At 37.8% G+C, this 21,017-nt stretch overlaps 1 protein-coding gene across 7 annotated transcripts in view; it reads right to left on the minus strand.

Moving 5' to 3' along the window:
* Positions 1–733: 733 nt before the first annotated feature.
* CEP170 (centrosomal protein 170) overlaps positions 734–21,017 on the minus strand; it is a 97,309-nt gene continuing 77,025 nt past the window's right edge. For 2 of the 7 annotated variants that reach the window (XM_063390938.1, XM_063390934.1), the window contains 7 exons: positions 19,516–19,750; positions 13,439–13,616; positions 11,866–12,033; positions 11,493–11,581; positions 6,847–6,940; positions 4,019–4,070; positions 734–3,109 (listed from right to left, as the gene is read on the minus strand). In XM_063390938.1, the coding sequence (XP_063247008.1) occupies positions 2,823–3,109; positions 4,019–4,070; positions 6,847–6,940; positions 11,493–11,581; positions 11,866–12,033; positions 13,439–13,616; positions 19,516–19,750 (1,103 nt within the window). In that variant the 3' untranslated portion in view covers positions 734–2,822. The remainder of the gene's footprint in view (positions 3,110–4,018; positions 4,071–6,846; positions 6,941–11,492; positions 11,582–11,865; positions 12,034–13,438; positions 13,617–19,515; positions 19,751–21,017) is intronic. The other 5 variants (XM_063390937.1, XM_063390936.1, XM_063390935.1 and 2 more) reach the window with 5 other exon arrangements.

A 21,017-nucleotide genomic window follows, 5' to 3' on the forward strand; every position in this document is an offset into this window, starting at 1 on the left:
CCAACCTGGCATCTCTGAAGAGCAGTAAAAATCTCCTGCCCCTGCAGAGATGAGTGCTAGTGAGTGTTACTGTGAGTGTTAGTGCTGTCATAATGCCAGCAGGCTGGGATATAAAGGAAAAATACATACACAGAAGGAAGATCAGCACGGCTGATGCTGAGTCACAGCAAAGCTCAGCAACACCGAAGAAACTCAACCTGGGAAGAAATTCTTGGAGCTTTAACTAAATTCAAGGTTTTATTCCTTCATGAAGCCAGCTAAGAAAAGGCAATTTAGTGTCTTGGAGGAGAAGCATGCATGGAGTCAAACCTGGGACAGAATTAAAAAAGGCACCAGTCTGGAGCCAGATCAGCATGTTCAGTAAAGTTTTCCAGTATGTGAAGGAGAGGGGAAACAGTCTGATAACCATCTACTGTTGCAGCTGGCAGGTGCATTAAAACTCATTTTCATTCTGCAAAGGGAAACAGAGCCACTGATAGGTGACTGGCATACTGGATTATTTTTGCCTCTAGCTTTGCACACAAAATCAATTGAAGTGTGGAAAAGAAGCTGAGTACGGGAAAGCGAGCCAATACTGTCAGCACAGAATAAATGATGCAGTGGTGACAATAACACAACTTTTTTCTGGAGTGAAGATACTTATGAAAAAATGTAATTTCCTATTTCAGTAAAGGCGAGTTAGTCTGCAGAAAGATTGTGTGAACTTCCCAGCTCTCAATTACATATTCACACATTTGTAAAGTTCCAGAAACACTTTATTTAAAAATGGAGTTGTAAATGCATATAACAAAATAACATACATAATAAATGTAACAAAAATAAATAAGGAGAACATGTTCATACAAAATAATAACACAGTAATGCAAAATGCTTATTTCACAACATAAAGGTAAAAACGCCTGAAATAACACAAACAGAATCTCGTATGAAGAGCCTGCACCTTTAATCCTTCCTAGCCATTTCCTACTTTCCACCTGTATCTGCAGAAAAATTATGTTCCCAAGCACTAAACAAAAGAAGGAGTTATGGTGATGGTTTGGTACACTCAGTTTTTAACACCTAGCTCTAGTTTCCATTTATTTTTGCCCTTCTGCACCTTCAAAACGTTTTCCTGTAGCGTCTGTAAACGAGTGTCATTCAGGCTCCCACAGTTAGCTGGAGTAGAGCATATTGAGTCATACATGAAGACTGTTTGCTTTTAATTTTTTTTAAAGAAAATATGAAATCCATTATACAACAGATTAGTGGTTTTGTTTTTACATCTCTACAAAAAAGTTTTTGCATCTTTATTAACTGGTCCAACTTCTACTGATTTCTGAAAGCCTGTACAATTCAAAAGCGTACAGAAAGTAGGTTTTTTAAAAACAAATCTCACATAGGATTATTGCTGAAATATTAAAGACCATTTCATAAAAGCTGCAAAACTGTATCTTTAACCTTAATATATAGAGAGACTGATGCAAACATAAGAAAATTCCAGTCTATTAGTTACATTTAACAGAAAAAACATTCCTCCAAATTACAGTGTTCTGGAAATACAAAGTAATTTACTTTATTTTTTTAATTATTTCCAAATGTTAAGTTACTGGGACAACTGATAAGGAAAATAGGCTTATATAGGAAACTTTAAATAGACTTGCTTTTCAGTGGTATAAGCAAAATGTCCATGTTAGCAGTCGTCGTCCAGAATACTTTTAAATATGTAAGACAGGGACAGCTTTACTAGTAGTAAGACTACAGGAAAATATACAGAAGCAAATAAAATCATTTGCTTGGGAGTGTATCTATCGATCAAGCAAATCGTGACAACTCAATTTCCAAGTTCCCTAAAGAAAATTTTACATCTCATGATCATTCCAAATACAGTGATTTCTTCTGTAAGCTTACATTGCATTTGGATTAGTGAGAGCCCATTTGTCTCAATATGCTTTAATATGTCCCACATTGCTTTATGTTCAAATTTGTTTCCTGGTTAGTTTCAACAACGATTTGGACAGAAATGAGATATGAAATACTTCTACTTTCGTTAACATCAAGAAGACTTTTGAAGAAGATCAAAAAGTGCCTAATAGTCTTTTCAGAAAGTGGATTAAAACACTGTATTGATAATACAAGGACAGTATTATCAGTTTTCTATGTACACCAAAACACTGCTTACTGTTCAACGATATCGATATGTTCACCTACCACTCCCAGCAAATCTTAGTGCAAACATAATATGTGAACTTATTTGTAAACCCCAAGACAATTTACGCAGCAACAAGGTTACATAAATCACAGAACTGTTTGAGATTTTCCAGTACGTGAGAGTGAATGTTTTCTGAAATGTCTTACTTTTGCAGTAATGTGTCATTGTAGTCAGAGATGATGTTTCCTATATAAATCATCTAATTCAGAATAAAACGTAACTGTTCAACAGTTCTGGACAAGCTTTAGAGGAGGAAGTCTGTTCACCAGAGCAGCTTGGCAAAGAGATTTGGGGTTTTCAGTAAATGTTAGACTGCTTGCATGGCTTTTAAAAAGAAATAAATCTATTAAGGGAAAACTGCTGATATAGTAATTCTTTTGCAAAGCACACAACCACAAAGGGCAAACCTGCCACAATCTGCTTTCCTACACTGGTATCTATGCATAACTTTATGATTTGAAAAGGATCTGTGTGACAATCAAAGCATCACAATTAAAGAAAACTGGTTTAATAAAACAACTGCTGTTTGACCAATCCTTTTTTTTTTTTTTTAAATTATAAAAACAAACATTATAAGTTTTCCTTGATTTCTAAACATTCCACATGAAAGGTTTTTGTATCAAACACTGAGATGTCACTCCCGCAGCGTGGCATCTTCTTCTTCCCCATCTGGGTTAAACCTGTTGAAGTGTATGCTGAAATCTGCCTCGGGTTCAGCATTTTCCAGCTCAGCTGCCACGGGGCCGGCGCTGGGACGAGCAGCCCGGGCCTCGGGCTGGCAGTTCGGCGGCGCTGCCGGGCGGGGCCCTTGCGAAACAGGGCTGGGCTTCGGCTTCGGCTGCGCCGGCAACACGGGGCTGGCGAACCCCAAGCTGCTCAGAGCATCCAGGGTACCATCAGGGTCAATCATGGCATTAATTGCTAATAATCAAGAAGAGATGAGGAGGATAGGGAAAAAGACATAAAAAACACAATTTTCAGTTACTATAAAAATATGGAAATCCTTATCTCACACTTTTGTTTTTACGATGACAGAGAAGAATTTTTATTTGTGCTGCCCATGACAAAGAAATCTGTGGTGTATCCAACATAGATGTAAACTGATACATATATTCAAAAGCAGTTACATATATTAAAGCTTTAGATGAAATGAAACTGCACAAACTAAACACGAACTGCTATGTGGACAGGAAACACAGATAATAAACCATCTACGATTAGGTTACACAGACTGAAGGATGGTTTTAATTTAAGTGGCTTTTCCCCATGATGAGATTACCATTATATTATGCTTTGTTCCACCCCACCCCCAGAAAATAGCTATAGTTGCTGATTCCATGATTGAATGAAATTTGTATAAAAGAGCAGTCATTTATCCACACAGTGAGGGCAAACTGAAGTACCCAGTACCATTTCATTTTATTACACTATTAACATATTCGTCTAATATGTACTGATTTGTCTGTAAAGGCGGTTAATGACTTCTGAAACATTCTTTTTAAAAAAATGATTTGCTCTCAGATTAAATCTGAATATTAAAAATAAAAAATATAGGAAATTTACAACTAACATGATAATGATAAGCATGGACCACTAATCCCATATAAAAAGATATGATATCACTTCTGCTTTTAAAAAAACCAGCCATGTTTGTTTATCAAATGTATCAGCACTTATATGGTAATAATGTACATAACTGATACTGGGAATACATTTTAATAAATCACAGCAACTTTGTTTCATGTTATATATATATATACACATATAGACATCCATTTAAAAAATTGAAGCAGGCAACCACAGAAGAGAAAAATGAAAGAAGATTTGTACCTTGCAGCTGCTTCTCGACTCGTTTCAGTTCCTGTAAGATTGATGATATTTCCTACAAAAGAAACAACCATGTTCCATTATCGTAGAATCAGAAGAGACCCTAAAGTTTTAAGTCCAGCTGTGCACCCAGCCTTGCCACTGTAACTCTTACACCACTAAATCATCATCCAGTGCCAGATCCAGATGCCTCCTAAACACCTCCAGGGATGGTGATTCCACCACACCCCTGGGCAATCTGTTCCAATACCTGACCTCTCTAACAGTGAAAAATATTTTTCTAATACCCAATCTGACTCTTCCCTATCCCATCTTAAGGCCATGATGGAAAAATAAAGTAAATTTCCAGTATGGAAAAAGAGATTTAAACTACCTCTCAGGAGTGAACAATCCCCCTCCCAAACCTGTCCAGTTGCATTATGCTATTTGGCTTGTCCCTCCTGGCATCAAGAACATCCGTGCTGGTGGTGGCCCAGCCATGGGTGGCAGTGCTGCAGAGCCATGTCCCACTCAGGAACCCGGAGCCCTCTGCACCGACTGCCTGCTGCCATCCCCACAGCCTCATTCTGGGCCTGGCTCATCTGCCTGTGCCAGCTCTGCTCAAGCACAGATTACAGACCCCACAGCTCTGCAGAGACTGGGCAAACAACAGCAGCCCTTGAAAGGGAGCTTACAGCACGCACTCAGTGGAACAGAGTCATTTATAAGGCTCTAGACGTGTGAGTCAGACAGGGACTGCACCAAGGTTCTGTCTGCACCCACCGTGCTCAGTGCTGGGGCCTCAGCACTCCTCTGCCTTGCAGATTCTTCTCCACTGTGCTGCACTGCTTGTTAACACAGCCACAGCAATGCACTCAGAAACACAACAATCATTAAATGTACCACACCTTCAGCTGCAGGACCACAGAACATCCTGAGCTGGAAGGGACCCACAAGGATCACTGAGACCAACTCCTGGCCCTGCACAGGACACCCCAGGAATGTGCCTGAGAGCATTTTCCAAAGGGTTCTTGAACTCTGGCGGGCTTGGTGCTGTGACCACTTCCCTGAGTAGTTTGCCTGGTTATAGAATTAGCATATTTCTATTAGTATAAATATGTAAATCCTATAATTGAAGGATCCTACATGGAAGAACAGTGTTAACCCAGCTGCTGAGAAGAGCTGTCAGTGATATCCTAAAGCTGAGAGTTTTCAAAGGCCCTGATTTCAGAAAACCATTAATCCATTTCTGAAAGCTGTTCTGTACTAAGTAGTGTGATTTTAATGGGTGGCAAAGAAGATTGATTATCATTAAGAAGTTATTGTCTTTAAGCACATTTCACATCTGAGCTGGACATAAATGTTCCAAGGACAAAACAAACATCACTTCTTACAACTGTCCTCTCTTAACTTTCAGTGTTCTGTGCTAAGAAGAGGCACTGAATTTGAACAACATATTGCTCTGAAAACTAAGCAGAAACTTGAAAATCAATGCATAAACAAAAAAAAATCCTGAACAACCCATAATCTTTCAAGCAGTGTGAGATGCTTTAATAGATTGAAAAGAAATCAGTAAAATGGTGAACTTAGGAATAAATGTACAACTAAAGTTTTTCTTTGTTAAAGAGTACCTTAAACTCCCTATTTCCACATCCATATTTAGGGCATTTAGAATATAAACCACTAAATTTGGATCTTATTCTGGACAGAGATAAGAGAAACTTCTTATATTATAACATTTCTAAAATCAGAGAATTCCATGAGCAACTTGCTTAATTAAATTTTTGAAAAACCTATCAAAAACTATCAGCAAATCTATTAAATTATAATACTGAGTTACTACTGATGGCTCTTGATAAATACACCATTCTGCAGAAATTACAGGCCAAGTCTTTTATACTTCCAAGAAGAATCAGTCTGGAGGAGTTTACTAACTGATGATGAGAGTTCTAGCACAGAACAGAATACACTTCTGTTCTAGCACAGAACAGGAAGTTCTTGCCTGTTCAATTCCAGAGGAAATGTACTCACATTTGAGCAGTTTTCCCTTCCCCAAAAGAACCTGCCTCTGTGACAGGTATTTTTAATAGCAGACTCTGCAGATGGATAATGCAGCTCAGCTCTGCCTGCTGTCTCATGCAAGGATGTTTTTCAAACCCTATGCTCTGTGTTCAGAAGCACAGGAGAAGTGTACTGAGACACAACATGTGCTCTGTCCCCTCACACTGTCACACTGTCTGGTCATGAAATGGCCTGAATTAGGCCATAAACCACAGCTGATTGATGTAATTAGGCTATTACATAAAAGAGCTGGAGTTCTAGTGGGCAACCTATGGTTACCACTTCCAGACAAAACAAACAGGATTATTTTTCACCGAAGAGTCCTTTTATCACAATGTGTCTATGAATTATTTTCATCACATACAGTAAAACACAACAATTTCTCTAAATATTAATAACCAGTATTAATACTGTTAAGTATTATATACTAATTATTAATAATTAGTAGGTAAAATAGTTCTAAAATTGTAAAACAAGTTCATTCAAAAGTATGGTTCTTTATCTTTTGTTAAACAAACATACTGATGGTCTATGTATCCCTTTTGAATCCCTTTTACTACATTCTTTATCTGAAAACTTCCCCTGAACAATTACTTGTTTCTTAATGAGATAGTAAGTCAGTCATTATTGAAGATTAGGTTTACTCTTGAAACATACTTAGTGTCTAAACAAGGGCTTTTAAAAACTTTTGCCCTTATTTAGGGCAAACCAAAACCACCACATTCCTCTACTTATTACTTAGCCATGGGATGAGCAGCATAACCAGTCTCAGAAAAGGTAACTATTCATACCATGCTTGACGTTTTCACAATAGGAACTTCACTTTCAGCTCGTAACTTGTTTTCAATTTCTTCCCAATTTCTGTCTTTGTCCTTAAATAATATTCTAGAAGAAAGAAATCCAACAGTATATTTAAAATAGGAAAAAAACTTCACAAAATAAACTGAAAGATTAAATAATATGATAGGAAAAAACAGCATAAGGAGTACTAAATGAAAATAAAATATAAAATACTGAAAGCTGATAGAATCTAACTATGCAGTTTAAATTTCCAGGGAAGCATACAGGCTTTCAGCAAAATCATTATTATTGACCTTAAAATGGCACTTCTACAGCTAAATACTTGCTTATGGTCTATATACCATACACAGCTGGTTCTTTCCTCTAGCACTGACACAATTTTTTAAAAGCCAACTATTTTACTGCAGTGAGAAAACTCCCCATTACTACACTTTACAATAATGGCAAAACATAAGACAAAGGAATTCAATTTTTACATTTGTATTTTATATTAATGAAAAATAAAACACTTTAGGAAATTTAAAAAATGCATTTCCTAGAAGAAGTTTTCATTGAAATGTCTCAATATGTATATTTTATATATATATCTATATATATAGTTGTATGAGTATCATTTGTATTACATGTTTAAAGAAGTCACTTCTAATTGTCAAACCCCAAAGCATACTGGGAGATTCCCATTTTTATGTTTTGCTTCCCTGCTTGATAAAATTTTTGTTTTCATTGTCATATAATAAACATAATTTTAACTTTCTCCCTTGGCCCAATTGTAAAAGGAAAAAAAAAGCAATGTGCAGATATTTAAGGTCTATGAAGTGACACCATGATGACATGGAGGAGTCCAAATCCACTTCTCTAATTGGTATTTCACAGTTAAAAGTTCAAAAATAGAGGCAGTAAAACTGCTAAGCAAACAAACCACACAATTTCAAATCAAGGTCAAAGAGCAGTATATTTTAAAAAAGCTATTACTGTAACTAGGTCTCTGAGGAAGTAATTTTTAAGTGGGAAGTTCAAGATACAGTGAATGTCACAAAGACTAAGAATTTGAAAGAAAGCTGTGAGCTTTTACTGCATTTCTGTTCACCTTTCTTCAGTTATGTCTGTCCTGTGGGGAATTTCATTCTCCCTTATTATCCTGTTAAGAATATCTATCAATATCAATTTTGCAAAATATGCACCCTGCCTTATTTTATTAGTGCACAGATGTCTGTAGTCAACCCATCCAGAAGCTGCTTTAACTCTTCTGTCTGTGAGGTCTTCACTCACTGCTGCTTTGCAGTGTGTTTGTGTCAGAGGTTTGTTTCACAGTGAGGAAGTGCTGCGTTGATGACACAATGTCACGGGTGGAGGCCAGTGACCACTTCTGCCAGACTTGGGTGTATTCACGTACAAAGCACACAGGAGTAAACATTAATGCATACTTTTTCTTTAATACATAAATTAAAAGTAATCAGAACTGCAGTGAAGAAAGCATGAAACACCCTTAAATAGGGTCATCATCTTTTGAAAAAGTTCATCATCAGAGGTCCGGCAAATTTTTCTTATGTTTTGGAAGAGAGTGAAAAATCTTGCAAAGCCATCCAACCTGGATACCAGAAATTTCAAATACAATGGGAAATTTAGTGTTTGTTTGTCACTGAGGAGTTCAGTGACGGGAGTTCAGTAAAAAAGAAGAAACAAAGCAGAGACAATGAAGTCCTTTACAGGATTATAATTTAAAACAAAAAAGCAACTTCTGGAAATATTTGATTCAGTATACAGACAATCTTATGCAGCTATACTTTCTCTACTGTAATAGCATTTTTATCACCCTGGAAATCAGCAGGGACATAGAAAAGAAGGCTTTATTTAGCAGTAAACAGCACTAGGAAGAAAAAGCTATTGTGATATTGTGTGATTTTTCATTTACCTTCTTGCCATGTTCTGTTAAAATAGTTCTATCCTGATGTGTGTGATAAGTGCCTTTGCTTCTCTATGTGGTGTTTTTAGAGCTAATGTTCTTCTAAAATTTAAAAGGTTCTCATTTCATTGGTCACTTTATTAAAAAAGAATGGAACAAAATGAAAGCATTAATTAGAAATTTTGAAACTGTTATTGTTTAAACTATAAAGTAGAGTGCCAATTTGTTTTTACTATAAACTTAGGAAACCTATTTCCCTTTTTACTTCATCTTTTTGAACACTTTATTTAGCTATTTTTTTTTTTACTTCCTGGGGGTTCATCATCTCTGCCTTCTTTGCTCTTCCTCTTTCTAGCCATACTTTTCAAGTTGAAAGAATATATTTATAAATGCCTGTTGCCTTCTTCTCTTGCTTCTCTCTACTTTCTGAGGCAAACTTTACTTGGCTGTGCTCACTCCCCATTTTTCTTTCGGTGCACTTTGGAGGATGCACAGCACACAGCCGAGGCCGACAGGCAGTACCTCCACTGCTGTGGGTGCTTTGCCAAGATTCTGCCTGACTGAAGAGGCACTTGCCTGCTACAAGACAAGCCAGTGACAATGCACTCACACTGCAGAGCACTGACAAAACTGCAGATCTTCTCACCACAAAACCTACTCACCTCTTCCCTTCACCATCTCTGAAAGCTCCTGCAAGCTCATTGTAACATACAGCAGCACAAACACAGGCTAGGCAGAGAGTGGATGGAGAACAGCCCTGGAGGGATGGGATGGGATGGGGGTGCTGGTGGATGAGGCTGGACATGACCCAGCCATGGGCACTCAGAGCCCAAAAACCCAATTCTGTCCTGAGCTGCATCAGAGAGTTCCCAGAGGGGCAAGAGAGGGGAGTGTGACCCTGTGCTCTGCTCTGGTGAGACCCCACCTGCAGTGCTGCATCCAGCTCTGGAGTTCACAACATAAGAAGGACATGGACCTGCTGGACTGAGTCCAGAGAAGGGCCACAAAGATGATCAGAGGGCTGAAGCACTGCTCTTATGAAGACATTGTAACTATTCTGGGCAGAAATTTTAACTGGCTTCATTCCAGGAAGAGGAATAGCAGCACACCCGTTGGCTGAACTCACGTATATCAAAACAAAGCTATGGTAAAAATCTGTAATAGGTACTAGCTGCCTTTTATGCTCCCTAAAAAACAATATTAAAAGTAGTGCTGTTTTTCTGATTCAAAATATTAATGACATTATGAATAACATGGTATTATTCAAAGCCATTCCAAGGAAAATAAAGTTTTGAACACAGCCCTGGGGAATACGGTAAATAATTCCTTATTAATGGAAGTTTACTGTGTTCTTATGGAAAAAAAGCAATTCCCCTTAAAGTATGTATAAAACATTTGTAGGTGTGCTTGTATTTATATCATACATGATCACATTATTATTACATTCATTAGTAGCTGACTTGCCTTTTAAAATCAGCAAACTAATCAGAAATGTGTAAGAACTGAATTTAACATTACCTGTTAATCACCAGTAAAAACAACACACAAAAATCCTTAGAATATGATAACAAAAAAGAGTTATTTTTAAATGAAGCTTTTAAAGAATTGATTCTTCACTTGGTGATACTCTTCCTACAAGAAACAGCAGGACTAGAAATGGCAGTTAACCTACAATTTTAATCTATTCATATAGATTATTATTTTTCTTCTTGATTTCTATGGTCAAGTCTTTTGGTATTCCCATGAGAATACAATCTTCAGATATGTTGGTATTTTGCTGCTTTTACTGGTTACATCACCTTATACTGACATACATTTTTGTTGTTTAATCTGTCACTCATCTAATATTCCATTATCTGACACTTCTTAAACAAACCAATCAATTACAGACCCAATATTTTCTCACATTCAGAAAATTATGCATTGAGTTCAGCCGAAAGACTTCCTTATTTTTAATGTTCTTTATTTTTAAGTTATTACCTGCACACAGACATGAAGAACATATGAAATATAACATCCTGAACTTTGTATTAAGAGTTTTCTTTTATTCTTGTCAACCAAAGTGGTCACCAACTGGTTGTACACTCATATGTTCAAGTCAAATGGAACTGTCAGTAGAGTAACATGTTACCATTTTTGAAATGTCTACACTTTCTCTTAGCTACTGTGACATCTGATGAAGGACTCTTAAATCTTTAAGCACGAATTTTCAATTAAAAATGAAGTTTTAGAAGTCAATAGGGATGACACTGTCTCCAGAATAAGCTGTTTTTCAGAAGGATTTACTGAAACAGGTCTCCTCTGTCCAACTTGTTTCTTCTTCCTAAAATGCAAAATCCCTACAATAACCTGGCAAACCTACAGGGCCAAATTTTACAGTTCAGCAATATTTTAACCTTATCTTTTAAGAAGGGGAGTTTTACAAGACTTGCACAGAGGTTGTGTAGATTTTGCACTGTATTGCATATGTTGGAGCAGCTCCTCTGCTGGATGTTGCTCTGTCCGTGTAAACTTTCCTGATATTCTTCTTCATATATAGTGAAATGAACAGAAGGAATAATAGAAAAAGTATTTATTCCAAATCCTTCTGAATGCTAAAAATGCTACAAGTAACAGGGCTTTTTAAAAACCAAGTTTCTGCTATGTGTGACTATTATACATCTCTTTTTTACTGCTGGGAGTGTCGTTGGGAACAGACATTTTCAGCAAGAACAGCAATTTTTAACAACCCACCTGATTTTGCCAGCTGTTTTGTCTATGGATTGTCTTATCTTGCGAGAAAACTGGAAGACTGAGGACAACAGCAAACTGTCCCCCATAACCTGCAATAAGTTTTTAATAAAAAGGATGTTATTAGTTTAATAATAACAATTCCATATATTTTGGTATCTTTAACTATTAAAAAATGTTACGTATGCTTTAATTAGTATCATATAGAATGATACTTAAACATTTTGCCAATAAAATAATACACAATTTTTTCCAGAATTCATGCCACCTGCTAGAGGTAGGAGAGACAGGATAATGTCTAGAATATTAAGTGGGGAGGTAATTGTAAAAGCTTAAAATTGACACATTCTTAGAGAGAATCCTGTTGTGTGCTCACTTCATCTCTGCTCCAAGTCCTTCTGCGGGTAATTGTTGGGGGATCGAGGGCCTCTGTCAGCTGAGGTCTGGCATCACTAGGCCGACCATTCCCTTCCGGGGGTTTCGCATGCACTATTGGAGGGATTTTTCTAAAATTGAGACTTTCATCAAATACTCGGTCCACCAACTGCGGGATAAAAGAAAAATGAAGTTCATGAAATTTACTGGATACATCCAAAAATCAGATTAATGGGGTTTTTTGTCCTGAAACAGTTTATAAGATGCCTATCAAATAGCAATCATTCTGTTGTCTTCTATAGTATAAAATGATGCATCTCTTATGTAACAATATCTTGTACAAATGAACAAGATTTGGTTTTTTAAAAAATAGTAGACATACAAGGCAAATTTAGACTACCCCACTGGAATTTTGGTTATGGGCAGGTAACATAATAGCTACCTATAAACTGCTACTGAATAATTGATTTGTTTGATTAATGGAATATATCTGTGGAATTAAGAAGAGTACTCTGAGATTTAGGGGTTTTTTTCAAGTTACTCATAGCATTACAGAAAGACCTACACTTCCTAAAGGAGATACTGCCACCTGCAGTATGTACACAAAGCACTGTATTTTTAAAATAAATTAATTATTTAGTAATAAAAAAATGGAGTGATCTAATTGGATCTGAGAAAAAGAGCATTTTACTTCTTTAAATTTTAGCCACAATCTATGATAATTAAACCCAAAATCTATGTGAGTGCATTTATAATTTTTCTGAGTACCCAGCTCACAGAATTCTCATTGCTGTTTATATCTTTTTTTCCACAGAAGAAGACAGTATTAAACTAAGTGTATTAACCAAAGTTTATGCACACAAAAATGAATAAAACACATTTTGAAAGAAATACTATGAAGAAAAAAATGCATTAAACGTTAACAACACATTATTATGGTGAATTGTAACATGGTAGAAAGTGATGATTTAAATTCAGATTAACATGTTTACCAGCATTAGACCTGTGATGGTTACTAGAACACGTTAGTCAATATATTCATAGAATAGCACACCAGAGGTAGGCAAAGAAAATAAGAATTATTAGAAGCATAAAGCAAACTTACTTCGAGGCAGTTTTTGACAATGTTATTAAGAAAGAAAATCTAAAGTTAACTGATGGTACCTAAGTATTTCAGTGTTCAGAAGATGAAAGTTTTATGTCACCTGTGAAAAGAGGGACTTTTTTGTTTTTAATAGCTAAGCAAAGAATTAAATGTACACATTAATATATAATTGTGCATACACACTAGTATCTTTAAATGCACTTAGATACCATCCACCAGTATCTAAGGCTACAGACAAGCAAGAAACAAATGACTATCTTGTCCTATGTTTCATGGAAAAAAAGAGACAGACAGTATGCATCCTTTTGACAAGCTGTGCTCACAAAATAACTTCTGGATTGTTTGTTGAAATGTAAAGGAACTTCAAATCAAAAAAACAATGTAGAGATCATGCATACGGGTTAAGTGGAAGTAACTAAAAAGGCTATGCAAAATGCTAAAAGCAAAAGAAATAAAGAAAAGGAAGAACCTTATGCATTTCTCCATGAAGATCTCCTACCTCTTCTCTAGTGTCTATGGCAGAGCCAGGGGTGGTGGCAGCAGTGCTTACTGTGGTACTGGGGGCAGTGCCTGATGAAGTCACTGAATCTATCTCTCCTGCTACATCGTTGATTTCCCGTGCGATGAGAGCCAGATCTTGACTGATCCTAGTAATAAAGAGAGTGTTACATTCTCCCCTACAAACACTTTTGGGCCAGTAGAGCACAATCTGCAGCCTTTGAGGTTGTAAGTCCTAGTTCCTGGTAACCATGCTATGAAAACATCAGAAAGATTATTTGTAGAACCATAAAAGCCAGTTTTGACTGAAGCTTTTGATAGCATGCCTTTCTAGAGGAAGAAGGTCAAAGGTGATCTCAAAAGACAGAGTATCCTTGTTTTCTTCCTAGAATTCAGCCAGATGCATGCAATGTGCAATATCTCCAATACAGAGGATGCACAGGAAATATGCTGAAAATACTGCACAGATGAGCTGTATAACATCGCAGTAAATATGAAATCTTCAGAAAGGACTTAATTTGTACCTTAATTTGCCTACTTGAAAACTTTTCAGGCTTCTGATTTTCTAGCAGCAGCGCACCTCGCTCAGATCAAGCTGCTTGTGGGCCTGAAATTCCAGACCAATACCCTAAATCCTCAAACATAATCAAGTTTTTCAGTGGCAAAAATAGAATATACCTTTAAAATCCTGGATATGGTAGTGTTACAAAAATACAGCTGAATTCTAAGATTCCAAAGATTCTAAGCCAAAGATTCCTTTTCTTTTCTTCTGATTGACTGTATCAGAAAACCAGCTTTGCTCTGTCTTGCTCTGCTTGTGCTACTCCTCCCCAGGACACTCCAAAAGAAGGAGGGAACAAGGCAAAAAAACCCCACAAAGCAAAAGCTAACAGCCCTTACTAACTATGGCACTCTGTATCTCCAGCTTGGATCAGGGTTGAGAAGAGCAGACTGCCAAGTGATCCCTGTTCACCCTTCTGCCTGACGGCACTGAAGGCACAGAAGCCGACGGTGCCACCACCCGTGTGCCACCGCGGGCTCAGACGCGCAGCACCCGCTGCTCAAGGGGAAGGAGGTGCACACCACAGGACAGTGACACACCCTGGGCTCCACAGAGACTGACTGCTCAGGGTGAGCTTCCTTCTGCTCTTTATTGTCACTTTGTCTTCAAGTCAAAAACAATGGACACCACTGGCCTAGAGATAGCTCAAGACTAAGTGACCAGAATTGCAACTAGAAAGGCAAACATAACTACAGAAATTTCCAGCCAAATTCCAACACTGGATTTTGTGGCTAACCATCAGCCATCCACAATGAAGTGCAACTTTGTGCAGCTTAGATACACATATAATTGGAAGAAGGCTGCAGACAAATAAGTGGCAATTTACACTGCCATTAGAAGTCCAATATTCTTAGTAATAGAGATACTAAAACAGCTACTTCCTTTGTTTCATACAATCATCTAACTTTTTCCTTAAATAGAGAAGTTGCTGCTATTCACATTTGATTCTCTGGGACAAATTCTGGTATTTAATGAGTAGTTGTGAAGAAAAAACCAGGAGATTTCAATTATCAGCAAATTTTCCAGAAGAGAAATGTCATTAAACACCATAACCAAAAGTAGCATGAATTAATGAAGACTTAACTCTTCACAGAAATCAGCAATGCCTCAACATGACACAACCACTTCAACTGAGTTCTTACCACAAAATCAAAATTGCATACAGTGTCAGATCTCTACATAAAAATTAGTTCAAATGAATCCTAGAAATATCAGAATAAACAATTCTAACATTCACGGCAAGCAACTTGGTAGATAATTACCACAGTCAAATATCAGTCATGTGAAAAAAATCTGAAATAATTTTCTCTGTGACAGTAAGCTACAGTCCAGTACTGAATTAAATTTCTGTATAGAAACAATATAGAGCACTAAACAAGAAGCATTGTGAAAAAGAATATTAGAAACCAGCTGAGAGCTGAGCCTGACTTACAAAGTTTTCAGGTAATTCTACATTAACTTTCAGAAGCAGAAATTTTTGCTTAAGTGTAGGAGTATGTTTTGTGTAATCAGGGACAAGAAACTTAGGCTTCAGGTGCACACTACTAACTTTACCAAAACTGTAGGCTGCCTTGCAGATCTCTACTGCTTCCTGCATCAGACCTAGCAATCATACAAGGCAAATCAATTCACAGAGTCAAAACTAATAAATCTCAAATTCCCTGAATCCCTCAGTCCACTCCAGGAAATACTGCTTTAGATTCACTCAGTGAGCAGATTCACTCAGGCAGCTACATAGGGAACAGACTCAGTTTCCAACACATAGGAAAGGGTGAGAACACAGGACTTGGGCTGGAGAGAGCATGACCACCTTTTTCAAAAGCCTGGAACTCTAGTTCTTATTTACCTGCAGTGAGAGAATGCCCACTGCTAGAAAAAAACCACAAGGAAATAGGAATACGTCTAAGATACCTGTAAGAGCGCTGAACTACTGGATTACTAAAAACATTTTTATGCCTAGTCTACTGTTACACTTTCTACACTGAGTCAGTGGATTTTCTAACAATACTTTTACATTCTTAAATAAAATATCGTGAAGCTCCTGTTATTCCAACTGTGTAAATTCCCTCCATGTCAAAGTGGCTTTAAATCAAATTTAGTTAGTCCAGGAAGTTTCTCTAAACGCCTCTTTCAAATTTTCAATTTTATTAGCATCTGTAAATCATGAAGTCTATGGAAAGTGCAAACTGGGTCAGTCATGAAGGACCAGTCAGAACACAGTATGGTGGTAACAGGGATGCAATGAAATGTTTGCCATACGGTTGCTACATGACTTTCTGCTACACATGTATTTTATGAAAGGCTTATCCTTACATCTGCCTAATTTAATCAGTTATTCAACAATAACAAAAATACATCAAATAATTTTAATGAGAGCATATAACCATCTATTAATTTTTTTAAAAACTCTAAAGAGAGGTGAAGGGACCCTGAACACAGAGGCTGGACTGATGGCTGGGACGGAAAAAACCACCAGGGTAGGCAATAATAGAGCCTATAGTTAGCAAGGAAAAGGAGCAGAGACAAAAAGTATCTTATAGAGGACAGAAGTTAAAATTAAAGCCAGGGAGCAAAAATGTGAATCACTACAAAGACATGGAGACACAGAAAGGATGAACTAGTGATCTACAGCAAGTGCTCTCAGCAGAGGCTAAAACTGGTATTGGAAGCAGTGACAACAGATGACAGTAACCTGGAACTTCTCAGATGCTAAATGCTACTTTTCTTTACCTTAAATAAGCTTATTTAATGCAGATTGTGTAAAATCTCTAAACCTAAAAATTTGGCAGTACTGAAATGAGCCTCTCAGCACTTCCACTGAAAATAAAGCTGGAGGGGTAGGATAAGTACACAGCCTTTAAAACAAATTTTAAAGCTAATACATCAATGTAGGGAAGGGTAAGAATCCCAAGGGAAGAGGAAAACCTGCAAACCTAATCATCAAATGAGTTCAGACTGAATCATCAATTACTTCCACTGTCAATCTCTCCTAGATGAGCAAAACATACCAAAAAGTTTCACTGAAGTAGAGGTTCAGCAGTACTATTTACCAGGACAAACTAATATGCTATGGCTATCAACTATTTTTCCCATATACACACAGTCCTTCCTATAACCACCTCTAACTTTAGACTTCTGAAAAGAAAGAAATGTTCTAGGAAGATGATTTTGTAAATGTTTGTTTCATTATTTATCCAGGTACTATGAGACTCCCTGAGGTATCTTCTGTGTGCCTCTCAGGCCTCTACATCTTCCTATAGATCACACTAGAAACACAAATGTTAAAAAATATTACCAAGATCAGGAAACAAAAAATAATTAATCACACTAAGCAAAACACTTCCACTGTATTAATACTCCACACTATTAAAATTAATCTTAAATGAAAAAGTATTTCTTGTTTAGGCTTCCCAGTTAAGTTCTGTGAAAATCTTTGGAACCTGAACGCTGACATCTAAGTATGAAGTACCGTTTACATGCTTGTGCAAGCTCTCTGAAGTTTTCACTGCCTGTGTGCTGCATGATATGAGAATACTTGTTACCAGAATGTGTGTCCTGGTTTGAGGGGAAGTGAGTTTTTTCAAGAGGCTGTGGTCAAACCAATCAGTGATCAGGTTTGAATGTTGGCATTTTTTAGTGGCCACTGAGGGGTTGGACACGCCTCCGAGGACACAAGGGGTTAAAAGCAAGGACTCGCAGAAGATCTGCCTCTTTTGGGTTCTGGTTTCAGCAGGGAAACATCTTCGCCTCCTCCCCTGCTCAGCTTTAGGCTGAGTGGGGGTGGGCAGCCACGTGGCCGGGCTGAGGGGAACCACGCGGCCGGGCTGAAGTGAGCTGGGGCCCAGGGTGGGGGAAGAGAATGGACAGGACTGGAGCTGAGCTGGCCCTGAGCTGGCCCCATCCAGGATGGAGGGGAGGAAAACTGTGGAGGTGCCTTCTGTGTGTCCTCCCCCCCCCATCCCCCTCCGGGAGAAGGTGCCCAGCCACATGTGAGAGTTGCTGAGTCTGGGAGTGCCTGAGCCTGCAGCCCTGCCAAGAGCCAGAAACTGTTAACCCTTTCTTGGCAGAAGGAAACTTTTTCCCAGACATTGATTCTCATGGCTAGTGGCTTCAGAACAGAGAGAGAAACAGCTTGGGACTGAGATGATAAAAGAAGATGAAAAGAATCCCAGATGGGCAGGGATGAAGAAGAGTAGCTTTTTGAGCTGGACTTTTCTTGCATAATGTTAGCCATAGACTGAACTTGAGTCTCTTTTGAACATAAACTGCATTTTGGGGTGGATGTGGCCGGCTCGACTTGCTGTAGTGGAGCGAGCAGAGAAGAGATGGGGAGGGTGTGGTGGCACCCTCTGCCCTCAGGGGAGACCTGCTCTTGGAACCTTTGGCCCCAGGGGAAAGATGGGGAGAGCTCAGCATGCAAGCATCCTTAAAAGAGCCCTGTATCCAGCTTTGGCCCATGGACAGTGGTGAGAGCACTGGACAGGAAAGGAGGGTGTCACCATGGCAACTTTCTCCAGGCGGTGCCACAGGTGACATGGAAACACATAAGGTGTGGACCCGTGTTTTCTGAGGAACAGTCTGTGGTGCAAGAGGCTCCTCTCTTCCTTGCTGAATTGAAGATTAGGTTTTTTTGAGTGGTGATTGTTTGATTCAAAACCCAAGGGTTTGGTCTATGGAGGGTAACGTGTAGGGGGTGGAAATTGGGGGAGGAGAAGAAATGTTCTGGGAAGGTTTCATTTCTGTTTTGTGTGTGTGTTTAGAGTTTTCCTTTCTATTTCTGTTCTTATGTAATGTAATAAAGTTTTGTTCTCTGTTTTCAAGTTTTAAGCCTGCTCTGCTCTGTTCTTGACCACATCTCACAGTAGCTCATTAGGAAAAACATACACTCATGGGTGCATTAACATCTAGCCAGTGCTAACCCATGACAGTGTGCAACTAACTTTTCCTTGGTTCACTTGAAGCAGAGTGGTACCAGCAGTAACAGAGGTATATATTACGACATACTAATCTCACAGACTTGCAACAAAAAAAATCACTTTTTGGTGAATACGCATGACTTAAATCAGAAAGTACCTAACATGAAAGAATGTATTGATAAATCAAAAATTAAAATGAGAACATGGTCTCTCACATTTCAAAGCTTACTTTTTTCTCTCTCTGTCACCTGGGATTGATCTGAAATTTTATCTCAATATGTAAAGGCAGTACAAAATCACATACACTTCAGCCTCAGGAAATACACAAAGTACCTCTGCAAGTCCCAATAATGCAACTGGAAGTTCATCTTCCAGGATTTGGCTGTCATAAATCAGAAGTTACTATCATTTTCCACTAAAAGGAGATGTGCTGGTAATGTGAGTGTTCTGTCTGGCTGTCTCTCATGAGAAGAATTTTAGGTTACCCATTCAGTGAGTGAAGGAAAGCAGTAAGTAGTGGCACAGAAAATCCACCAGCTGTTATTTTAGGGGCACTCCTTTCAAACTAACCTTGCTATCTCTTCCCGGTGGGCAGTCCAGTCACGAATGTAGTCTTCCTGCTCCTTTATTCTGTGCTTGAAAGTGTTGCTGCTTTGAGCTGCTGTCCCAGCGCTCTGCAGGCGCGCGGTTTTCAGGGCTGGAGAGGTACGCAGACGGGTATGTTTAGGGGAATTACGGTTTGATCCGAATTCATCTTCTGAGGTGGAAGCATAATCTGTAGGAAAGCGCCTCCATCTTGCACTTACTAAATTAGTTTAATTATTAAAAAAGAATTATTATGGTGTCTTTAATAAGGAAAAGCAGCATTATTTCAGTAACATCACAAAAATACACAGCTATTCATTATCCATCCCCAAGTACCTCACAAAAGGTTTATTTACTACATCTTTAAAAGAAAGCTACAGAATTTGTGTTAAATAAAAAATATCAATTAATAAAAACATAAAACTAATGCTCTTTGTATAGTGATGAGTGAAGTAAGATGTAAAAGCCAGTGACTGTATATAAGCTCAAACGAACTGTATTACAAAACAAGGGCCCAATTCATTAACATTTAAATATATAGTCTGATTGCACTTTTTCTGCAGATTTTTTTCCCAAATTTCATTCAAGGTTTATGTGATACACACACACACAAAAAAAAGAAGAGATATGAAGGAAGGATGGAGCTGGCACCAAGCCTGGAATGCATGCCTACATAAGGAAACATAAAACTCCTAGATGATGCATAAGTCTTTTCCAACCTTAATGATTCTATGATTATGTGCTTAGTACAGAAAAAGAATATCTAAAATTAATATCGTGTTATGAAAACCTGCAGTACCTCCATAAGAAAAGCAGGCTCAGAGAAAGAAGTAGATGTTCTCTCATGCAGCACATAAAACATTATACAGCCATGTTGCTGAGGACAGCCTGAATTACAGGAGAACTAAAACCAAGTAGGAGGCTCTTGTCCCCTTATGAATTACTGAAGTCTAGGAAATGGATTTCAGATGTGCTGTCCTCAAACATTTCCAGCAGGAAGAGATTCCACCAAGTGTAAAGAAATCCCCATCACCACCAACCACCTAAAATGTTCCAGGGGGTTTAAAACCCCAAATTCAATGACATTTATGAGGCTCTCTAAGTACTGCAGAAAATGAAATAAGTGTGTAACCACCTATTGGTGATTGAAAAATAACAGAATCAAATTATGTACATGGTTTTTTAGTATTAAAAAATGCAAGAACTAATAATTATTTCTAATGATGCATTAAAAAAACCCAACATTACAAATGAGGTATACACCAATATGAATTTAAGTAATGAATAATGGAAGTAATTTTTGTGTAATGCAGAGATTACAGCATGTAGGGTAAGACATTGGTGTATAAGCTTACATCCTTTCCCTCATATAAATAATGAAGTTTCAATTGCTGAAAACAAAAATGTTTCTGTAATTTTTTCAGGTTTAAATGTGGGTTTCAAATTATGTCCAGTTCTACATTTTTAAAATTTTCTAACTTTATTGT

This window comes from Prinia subflava, chromosome 2, assembly GCF_021018805.1.
Source record: "Prinia subflava isolate CZ2003 ecotype Zambia chromosome 2, Cam_Psub_1.2, whole genome shotgun sequence".
NCBI lineage: Eukaryota > Metazoa > Chordata > Aves > Passeriformes > Cisticolidae > Prinia > Prinia subflava.